General features: G+C 32.0%; 1 protein-coding gene across 1 annotated transcript in view; it reads left to right on the forward strand.

Moving 5' to 3' along the window:
* The first annotated feature begins 2,761 nt into the window (after positions 1–2,761).
* LOC145279908 (neo-calmodulin) overlaps positions 2,762–12,182 on the forward strand; it is a 933,613-nt gene continuing 924,192 nt past the window's right edge. The window contains exon 1 of the mRNA XM_080131460.1: positions 2,762–3,790. Coding sequence (XP_079987586.1) covers positions 3,788–3,790 — 3 coding nt within the window. The 5' untranslated portion in view covers positions 2,762–3,787. The remainder of the gene's footprint in view (positions 3,791–12,182) is intronic.

Consider the following 12,182-nt stretch of genomic DNA (forward strand, 5'->3'; position numbering starts at 1 on the left):
AAAGTATTTCCATGAAACAAACTTGGCACATCTAAGGTATTAGTTCGTGACATTCACCACTTAGCTACCGTCATCTCCTACCTCAAATAGTATAGAAGCTATTTTCATTTGATGGTAAGCTGTGAGGATAGACGTTCGCCTACAGTTCCAATATTTTACGCCGTCCTCACACTAAATATATTTTTTACCATTGCGTTCTTATGGGCTCCATGTATATATATATATATATATATATATATATATATATATATATATATATATATATTATAGTGATTCAATGAATTAAAAAAAAACCTTTTTGAAGTGAAATGTTTCGGTTTCATCTCAAAGATTTTTATTATTCTAAGCAAGGACTTTGATTTTTCATGTATCACTGACTTTAGCAAATAGGGTACATACCTTTATAAATATTTGCTAATATTTACTCCTCTGAAGAGATGGTAGACATCGAAACCCTATAGAATAAGGAGAAAAAAATTCTAAAGTATGCAGTGTCTTGTTTAGAATAATAAAAATTTTGATATGAAACTCAAACATTTCACTTCAAAAAAGTTTTTTTTAAATTGATTGAATCACTATACTTTAATTTATTTGCTCTATCTTGTATATTGAGCAATTCTTATTTAGATGGGATAGTACTTAGAGAATATTACTGCCAATAATATTTTGTAAATATTATAATCACAGTTTCCATACCAGCTGATTGGTAAATAACTTTATTCTGAAGTATATATATATATATATATATATATATATATATATATATATATATATATATATATGTATGTATGTATGTATGTGCGTGTGTGTGTGTGTGTGTGTGTGTGCAAGCAATAAGTCTCCATTCAGTCTTGACAGATTATGTAAAGGATACCTGCGCGTTAAATTTTTGTGACAAGAGTTGCGCAATCTCCAACCACACCTCTTTTGAGTCGACATTGTTTTAATTCCAGTTGCATGTTCATGACGATCGGAAACAATGCCGAGATAAGCGGAGAGTAAATATAGCGCCTGGTCATTCATCTAATACTGGTCAGGTTTTGGGTATTTGGCGAGAACCATTGTGTCAACATGATTATGCCATATATAAATTTGTTTCTTTTTTTTGTGTATTGATATTCATACCCTCCCCCCCCGTTTTTTTATTTATTTAAAAACAAAATACAACTTCTATATTATAAAGTTGTATATGGGTCGTGGAATTACATTCAGCCCCAATAGATCTATCTAATTTGCATATTCTTTTTAACATTCATTTTAATTAATTTCCTATTAGTTTTTTTTAGTTTTCTTATGGGATGATCATCTTTAGTTAACTATTCCATACAATTATATTCATGCAGATATTCTATATGATTTATACGTGCGTAATATTTGCATAAAAATGTTATAATAAATACAAACCTCTTTTTATATATATTTATGTATGCGTATATATATTTGTTTAAAAAATTGCCTACCAAACTCCTCTACCAGTTTTTGCTCTACAGACATGAAACTTAATATATAGGGCATCCGACACTTTACATTTAGGTTTTAACCGGGGAAAATCGATGCAGAAGTGTGAAAATTAAAAAAAAAATGGAATTTGCCAGGTTAAGGTCGGACGATAGCATTACGAATATGCATGCACAGTGTAATAGCTATTGAATTTTTAGCATTACAACAAACATGTCTTCATAGCCCAGGCATTAACGTCAAAGGAAAAAAGTGAATTGCGAGCTAAACGTTTTGGTTTCGATTCTCGGCGCACGAGTCATTTTTACTTTTTAAAAACTTTTAAAATCAGTACTATATATTGAGTCCAATATAATATAATATAAGAATTGATATATAATAAGAAAAATATTTTTCTACAGAAATATATATATATATATATATATATATATATATATATATATATTGTTGGAGAACTTAGTGCTAGTTTTTTTCAAATATTATATATATATATATATATATATATATATATATATACACACACACACACACACACACACACACACACACACACACACATATATATATATATATATACATACATAATAATATGTATTTTTGGCAAGTAAGCTACATAGAAACATACACGTATTTACACCTCTCTGTTTCTTTCTCGTTCTCTCTCTTTATATATATATATATATATATATATATATATATATATATATATATATATATATATATATATATCTTTTTCTCTTTTTAACCCTCATCTCTCTAGACAGGGAAAAAGAGAGAAAAGGGAGAGAGAGAGAGAGAGAGAGAGTGTGTGTGCTGTGTGTGAGGGAGAGAGAGAAAGAGAGAGAAAAGGAGAACGAAGCAAGAGGAGAAAAGATTGAGAATTTAAAGAAAGGGGTGACTATATCTAATTACGGAATAACACAAAACGTGGGAGAATAGCAGAAGCAAAGAGGGTAGCACCAAGCATCATAGGTGGTAGCAGTGGTAGCGGTGAGAGGATGGCTCATAATGAAATGAGGAGTGGGTGTAGGATATTTTGGGGCGCAAGCGGGAGGAGTGAACAGGAGGGCAGGTGCCAAGGGGAAAATACTTTCAGGGTGATGGTAGGAGGAAACTGTGTCCTGTCAGGGGCGGAGGAAAAGGAATGGTAAAAGAAATGGAAGGAAGAAGAGAGCACGGGTAGCGAAGGAGGAGAAAAACTTAGAAAGAAATAAGAGAAGGACGGGTGTACAATTTTAGAGAGAGAGAGAGAGAGAGAGAGAGAGAGAGAGAGAGAGAGAGAGAGAGAGAGAGAGAGAGAGAGAGAGGTGACTGTGAATCAGGTCCAGTCTAAGACATTGTCGTCTGCTCGCGTCAGCTGGTAGTCGTTTTTACTCCTTTTTACATTATTCGTTCATTCATTTCTTCTTTCGTTCGCAAATCTCCGGGTCTTATTTATTTATCTACATATATAATTTTCAATTCTCTGTTTCATTTTAGTTTTTCCTTTATGTATTAGCGCAAAATTTTGTTTCAGAGCTATTCCCTAGTATTTATTTATTTAAAATATATAATAGCTTATAAATTTATTTCGTGTTTCCCTCTTTTTTGCATCTCTTAAGCTTATATCAACGCTTTAAAAAAATTTCTTTAAGATTTTGTTAGAATTCATTTTGTGCACATACAGGCATATATATACACATATATATATATATACACACACTGATATATATATACACACACACACACACACACACATATATATATATATACAAGATAAAGTACATAATGAATATATACACACTGTAGATGTGTATAAACTAAACTAACATTTATAATTCATGAGAAACTTCAAAGAGTAAAGAAATTTCTTATCGATTAAATTTTTCGTCTATTAGCTATATATTCATAATCAATTTACGGCCACATCTATCTATCTATCTATCTATCTATCTATCTATCTATCTATCTATCTATCAAATTACTAGAAAATATATCGCTAGCTTGCATCAATCTATCCATTTAAGCAATACTCACTTTATTTACCCAATATAGGGATTATCATACTATCTATCTATCTATCTATCTATCTATCTATCTATCTATCTATCTCCATCTGAACCTTTTTTCTCCTTATGGGGAAGCGACCTAATTGATCAGACGGATTACATCAAATTTTCCTACTCGGATTTTAGCTCCTGTTTCCTGCTTGGTCAAGCAACCGTGTCTGGACTGGTCACACTTACCTGTTGTTAACAAGGACACACACTCACACATACACACACACACATATATATATATATAAATATATATATATATATATATATACACTTGATCGCTCCCTGGAAAAATGGTAAGTACAAAGAACCCTATTGTTTTCCTAGTTCTTGAGTTTGTGAATTATTTTCAGGCGTTATACCCGACTGTCACCCAGCGAGTAAAACACGTGCCGAGAATTGTGATTCAATGTTTGTTTTTACAGGGTGGACAAGAACAATATCCAAGGAAGGATGCAAATCGAATAGAAGAAAGCATGCACGATACGCAAACAATAACATTATAAGTTAACGGACACCTAGATACATACATATATATATATATATATATATATATATATATATATATATATAAATATATGTACCACCGTTTTTCTCGCTCTCTCTATATATACATACGCATACACATGTATATATAGAAACATACATATATGAATGCTAGTGGTGTTCTGTAACAATATTCTCATATCTATCAATCAAACTATCTAGCTAGCTCTCGCCAGCTATCTTGTTTGCTAGACACATACTGATGTTTTCATTTGTCTATCTATATGTCTATCTAACGATCGATTTATCTATCTATGCTAATGTTTCCACTTCTCTCTTGTGATACGAATGTTTATATCTATCTCTGTACTGTATTTTCACATATGTATAATTATCTGTTTGTATATATATTTGTCTTTACATAAGCAGTAGTTTGTTGCTACACAGTCATGAGCATGTTTCGGTCTAACAGTATTTACCAACCAGAGACCTCATCAGGCAACAACACTTATTTCCGGAAACGGAATTCAAAACCTTTTTTTTTTTTTGATTCCGTTTTCGGAAATAAGGGTTGTTGCCTGATGAGGTCTCTGGTTGGTAAATACTAGTAGACCGAAACATGTTCATGACTGTGTAGCAACAAACTACTGCTTATGTAAAGACAAATGTAACTTGCTCTACTTCTGTATTGAGCACTCGTATGAACCTCGTTACATTTCACTGGTTAACCTTTGGAAAATAGCAACCTCAAATATATATATATATATATATATATATATATATATATATATATATATATATATATATATATATACAGACGCACACATAAATATATATATGTATACATTTGTATATTTATACCAACATTCTTATATCTATTTATCTATCTATCTATCTATCTATCTATCTATCGCTGTTAATGTATATCATCGTGTACAACATTATCTTAATACATATCTATTAGTATTTTGCAATCAACTTTGCAATCAAATTCACGCTCTAGTGATCATTTACGCACCAATGGTATGAACCAATAAATTTACTCGAGCTATGAGTAAAATTGCTAATATTGCAACTTGCATATATGTTTGCTGTTTCGGCAAAGTAAAATCAGTTGATTTGTCATGCATCAGACAATTAAAAAACAAAGCTAAAAAAACAAACAAACCCAAAACCCATAAATAAATCCCCCTTCCAAAATAAAATAAAAATTTTTTTTTGCCTATCGACTTGCTAGTCTGTATTTCTATTTAATTTGTTTAACGTTGGCCAAGCTTATATGAAACAAATATTTTGTGATAATCTTAATAGTTTAGGACAGATATTTAAACTAGAATCAAACCCTTCTCCAGGATAGCATATAGAATTACTTCTGCAACAAATGATCATAAACAGGTAGTTAACTTCCATGGCAGACACGTGCATTTGTGTGTGTAGGTATGTGTGGAAAATATACACACACATACACATACACGGAGACAAACCGATATATATATATATATATATATATATATATATATATATATATATATATATATATATATATATATATATATGTACACACACACACACACACACACACACACATATATATATATATTCATTAATTTAAGTAACAGAGTTTTGCTCCTTTGCACGCAAATGCATGCATTAAGCCACCCATTTGACGAGACGCATATATATATATATATATATATATATATATATATATATATATATATATATATATATATATAAAATACTACTATTATGTACATAAAAATATTGTATATATATATATATATATATATATATATAGACAATATTATACTAAGAACAAATTCAATCCTCCATCTCTCTCTCTCTATATATATATATATATATATATATGTGTGTGTGTGTGTGTGTGTGTGTGTATGTGTGTGTGTGTGTGTGCGTGTGTATAACTTTAAATATATAGCCGTGTCGATCTTTATGCAGAACTTTTTTTTTCGTCAAAAAAGAGCACGCGTCATCCTTAACAAGCAAACATGTGTGAATGGTTGGCTTACGTAACTTGAATGGTTGAAATATACGGCGATTATCTATCTATCTATCTATCTATCTATCTATCTATCTATCTATCTATCACTTCTTTTAATTTACGTTGTTTTCGTTACAGTAGATCTGTGTTTGAGTTTATTGTATACCTTTTTTTCTCGCTATTTTTGTCTCTTCGCTTTTTTCTATCTCATTGTCACTTCCTTGTCTGTATTTACTCGCTCTTTTTCTTTATATATATATATATATATATATATATATATATATATATATATATATATATTTTTATATATATATATATATATAAATACATACATGCATAGATATGCTTACATGCATATATGTATATGATATATTTTTTCAATTTTTCATATAAATATTATTAAATGCATAAAATATGCATAATATCTATATTTATGCCTTTAATGCTTTAATTGTAAAGTTTTGCCAACGAAATAATATGCTCTGATGATAAGTTTTATAAGTTGAAAGCATTGACATAATTATTATAATGTTAAAAAGTTTATCAGTACTTTTTTTTACAGCAATACTTTGAAAAATTCATGATAACACCATATGCATGCATTTTAAAAATATCTACATATATCATCATAAAATTAGGTATATTTTTAAATTGATACATTTGTACTTGCAAGACAGTCATAGGATTCATAAATAACATAAAAATATTTAAAAATGAATTCCAGTATCTATAATGTGATATATTCTCTGTCACAGATACTAGCAGATTTCGGCTGTATATATATATATATATATATATATATATATATATATATATATATATATATATATATATATATATGTCTATGTATATATGTGTGTGTGTATATATCTATATATGTGTGTGTGTATATGTGTGTGTATATATATATGTGTATATATATATATATATATATATATATGTATATATACAGAATCATATCTGAAAACATGTGTTAGATCATCATAATATTGGCTGAACAATAAGTACATTTGGTATCTTGGACATTACTGGTTCAGTTTCCGGTAATATCGATAGACAACCAAACTAACGTATAACGTTCTTTTAAATAAAACTGTATGCGCTAAGAATTTACTTTAAAAATCGGAATATTACTTATCTATATATTCTTATCCATACACATATAAAGTTTAGTTTATTGTTGCACTGCCATTGATATTAAAAATTTACTTTTTCTATTGAAAAATTATTAAAACGAACCTCTTAATATACTCAGTCATGAATATGCGAGCTATTAAATAAAGGTTAAGTAATTTGCATATTCTTTGAGAAACGAACTTTAAATAATTAATTTTTCATTTTTATGTTTTCTTTTATTAAATGATATTTTACCTGTGTGAGTGGGGGAGAGTCTCTATCAAACGGCTCTGTGAAATTTTGGTTTACAGACTTGCAACTTGATATACAGAGGATTCAGACCTGTGGAACAAATTCGATTTGGTTTATAGTCGGTAAGTAGCTGCTAAGAAGTCAAAATTAAAAAAAAAAAAAAAAGCAAAAAACAAACGAACTTGGCAGGCATAAGTCGACTTACAGTGCTCTAGTACGCTAGCATAAATATATATTTATACGTTAAAGTCAGTCAAATTTTAACGTTTTCTTTTCCATTTGACTATAGCCCAAAAATAATGGAGTGTTCAATGATTTAGTTTCGATTCTAGCTGGTAACATTCAAGTATTTTTTTTCCAACTTTTGAAATCACTATATATTTGGTACAATAAAATAATCAGTGCAGTATTGGCTCTACAATTGCATGAGTTAAAATATCATATTTAATCGTATTTTACGACCGAGCCACGCCGGGTGCCATTATTCTATACTAGGTACAATATAATAATCTATAGATAGTATGTGTTCAAATAAAAATACGAAACAAGGCCTAGCCAATCAGTCACGTGTTGAGCTCTAGACAAGCATGTTCTTGTTTGTATTCTCGCTCACGATTCCTCTCTCTATTCATTTCTCGCTTTTCAACGACAAGACGTGTTTATACATTTGTTGTGCACGTGTTGTTCAACCTTAACGACTACAGATGTCTAATATTTCGCATTATATTTGCAGGGGAGACGACTACTAGATGTTGTTATGCAACAGGGTGCACATGTTCCTAAATACTGCACGAACACAACTGATTCAAATCACAAAAAAAGAATGAAGGACTAAGTTAGTTTTCGAAAGGAAATTACACTATTGTACGGGCACGGCTAGCATTATTCAATTATGATTATCTATTCATATTTGATTGTTCGAACATTTTTCTCCCACTTCTTAAATTATCCATTCCTTTGTCTGTTTGTTATCCTAACACCATTCGTATCTATCTATCTATTTATCTATCTATCTATCTATCTATCTATCTATCTATCTTATTAGGTTCGAATTTATCCCTTCTTTGCATACACCACTTCACACACACACACACACACACACACACACACACACACACACACGCACGCACGCACGCACGCACGCACGCACGCGCGCGCGTACATCACCCAAAAGTATTTTATTTAGAAAAAATTGTTTTTTTTCAATTTAAGAATTATAAACTATTTATGGTATACAAAATTCTCAAAAAACATTTACACAGAGGCTTCATCGGTGCATAATAGCATAAAGTAATTTATGAAAATTGTTTGTAATTAAATGTCTCTTTTGAATTAACAAGGATTCTATTATGTTAAATCAAAAGCCCTGGTCGTATTATACACTATTGAATATATATATATATACATATATATATATATATATATATATATATATATATATATATATATATAGATAGATAGATATATATATATATATATGTGTGTGTGTGTGTGTGTGTGCAAACATAAAAGGAGATGGATATATATATATGTGTGTGTGTGTGTGTGTGTTAGTATATATCTTCCTTTAAAATGATGCCAAACTAAACTATGTTTCACCAGTGTTCGCATTCCATATTTATCTAAATATATTGCAAAATATTCACATAGAATGATTTTTTTATATGTAAATTCAAATCATTTCTGATGGCCTACAAAACAAAAAATACATAAACTCAATGCTTGTCTTGCTGTTTGTTTTCTTGCTTTCATTTACCATTTGAATTATTTTTAAATTGGGCTAGAATTATTGATATACATATATATACATAAATATATATATATATATATATATATATATATATGATTACTATATATATATATATATGATTACTATATATATATATATATATATATATATATATATATATATATATATATATATATAGTAATCATTTTGGTGCTATTTTTTGCGACATTGACAATAGAACGTAAGCAAATATATCTTTAAAAGGAATTATTACCTAAATGCTACGGTTGAAACTTTGTTTTCTTATTATAAGTGAGATGTGCCTCTACATAAAAAAATATAATTATCTACTGATAAGTGGTTCTCCTTTTACTTCTAGGTTTAATTTGAGCTATTAACTAAATATCTGTATGACTTTAAAGAATTAATACATACATATATATATTTATATATATATATATGTGTGTATGTTTAGTTTTATCTATGTATCTGTATATTTTAAATCACGTATCTTACATGCACATAAATAAACCACGAAAATAAACCCACGCAACGCGAAAAAGCAAACCGTTCTGTTCTGATGAAATGTCAGTTCATGTGAGGGAAACTGCGATTTCACTTTTTAATAAATCTGAACTCAACGCAATTCGTTTTATTCTTTAATGTTTACACTAGTTTACTTGTTGTTGCGTAACACCGTGCGTCTGTTTCTATCAACTCCGCGAAAGCTTGCCCAATAATTGCTCCATAAACATGGCTTCATGCCAAACTTGGATCAAACAAAAATTGCGTAGTGCAGTGGCTAGCCTGCTTGCCTACCATCATCGATTGGTTCACTCGATACATACGCGAAATTGATCATGCGTCAGAATATCTATCAACGCACACACAACCATTATCCGTGTATGCATGTATACATCCTTTTCTATCTATCTATCTATCTATCTATCTATCTATCTATCTATCTAAATTTCAGTTCGTGTCTATTGATCTTGGTAGATAGAACTACGAGGGCGTTATAAAAGTTTCATATATCAGTCCATTCTAGTGTGTTTCCGTGTATGTCTGTGCACTTTCCCTTTCTCCTCTCCCTGTCTTTTTCTCTTTATCTACGTCTCTCCCATTCTCTCTCTCTCTCTTTCTCTCTCTCTCTCTCTCTATATATATATATATATATATATATTTTACGCAGTGGCCACCACTTATCAAGGCCCGGAAGCCACTCAGGGATAAGGGTTATTGCAAGTACATTACGTTAGTGTAGAGATTTGATGAAGTGTTTACTTAAGGGGGCGGTTCATTAGGAATTTGTTAACATTGGACTTGAAGACATCCAAGTTGTAGTCAGGTGGGAAGCAGGCAGACGGAACAGAGTTCCACAGGCGTGCAATTCTAAGAAAGAAGCTTTGTTCATGGAATCTGCGTTTTGATTTAGGCACAGATAAAGAGTGGGGGAAATTTTTTACTGTGGATTCGGCTAGACGGGTGTTTTTCGTGAAAGATTGGCGAGGAGGGACCAGAGATTGGAGTTCAGACGAGCGCCTGCCATGGAAATAACGATAAAACAAGAATAGGCTCACAACGTCTCTTCTGTGGGATAGAGGTTGCTGGTTAGAGAAAAGGGCATCCCCCGCCAATCCACGAAGTCTATTTTGTACTCTGTCAAGGCAGGATAGGCTGTTTTTAGCAGCTCCTGCCCAGATATGGCAGCAGTATTCCATCCTTGGACGTACTTGGCTTTTGTATAGATAGAGAATTGCATTAGTAGTGAGATATCTTCTAGAGCGGTAGAAGGACCCCACCATCTTTCCAGCGACCTTGGCAACAGACTTGATGTACGTGTTCCATTTCAGATCAGGGGTAAAGGTCAAACCCAGAAGCTTGTCAAAACACGGGGCCTCACCCAGACGAGAGCCATCCATCCCAATTGATGCCAGATGGGGATCAGAGCGTTGTTGATGTAAGGATAGGAGTTTGGTTTTAGATGCATTAAAGGTAACCAGCCACGTCTCCCCCCCCCCACTGAACCACGCGCTCGAGATCAGAGGAGAGAGAATCAGAGAGAGCTTCGTCATTTACAGCCTTTGATATGTTGCCGTAGATGGTCGTGTCATCAGCATAGATGTCAACGAATGATTTAAGTATGTGTTTAGGGAGATCATTGATGTAGATCAGGAAGAGAGTTGGGTCCAGGATTGACTCCTGAGGGGCTCCAGCATTAATACTGCAGGCCTCTGATTTTTGTCCATCGACATCTTATGAGCCTATCGGAGAGAAATGATTTAATGATTGAGAAAACATTTCCAGTTATACCGTAGCTGGAAATCTTGTGAAGTAAACCCTTATGCCATACCTTGTCGAAGGCTTTTGATATGTCAAGAGCAATTGCCCTAGAAAGGAAGCCTTTGTCAAGAAATTCACTAATCCTGTGAGATATAACCGTCAGCACATCTGCGGTAGATCTTGCAGAGCGGAAACTATATTGTGTGTCACTAAGAAGGTTGTTTCTGCTGAGGTGGTTGACTATTTCTCTATTTAATATGGATTCCAGCAACTTACTCATAACACACAGGAGACTTATTGGTCTGTACTGAGAGGGAGATGACTTATCACCTGAATTCTTAAATACAGGGCAAACTGATGAGGTCTTCCAGGGAGTCAGAAAGCACTTCTCCTTAAGGCAGCGCTTAAACAGTTTCGTAAGTATGAGAGCAAGTTCTGGTTGGAGCTTTTTTAACACTATAATTGGGATGCCGTCAGGGCCAGTTGCTTTACTAGAATCAAGGTTCTTGATTAGCTTGGCGACCTAATGCATGGGTATTTGTATGTTACCTAGCGTTTTCTGTGTTATAGGAGGAAATATGGGGAGTTGATGGCCTTCGTCGCATAGGGTAGAATTAGCTGCAAAGTTCTTTGCAAATAGTTTGGCCTTGTCTGATGCTGACGAGATGACCTCTGGTCCATTGATAATGGTTGGGATAGAACGCACACTTCTGTTCAGGATCCTATTTGTTATTTGCCAAAATTGGTGGGAACTAAGTCGCTGATCAGCTACCTTGGATTTAACAGACTGGGCATATAGCTCTCTTGCATTTTTTATTAC

The sequence above is a fragment of the Euprymna scolopes genome, chromosome 7 (genome assembly GCF_053919585.1).
Source record: "Euprymna scolopes isolate OS-2025 chromosome 7, ASM5391958v1, whole genome shotgun sequence".
Taxonomy (NCBI): Eukaryota; Metazoa; Mollusca; class Cephalopoda; order Sepiida; family Sepiolidae; genus Euprymna; species Euprymna scolopes.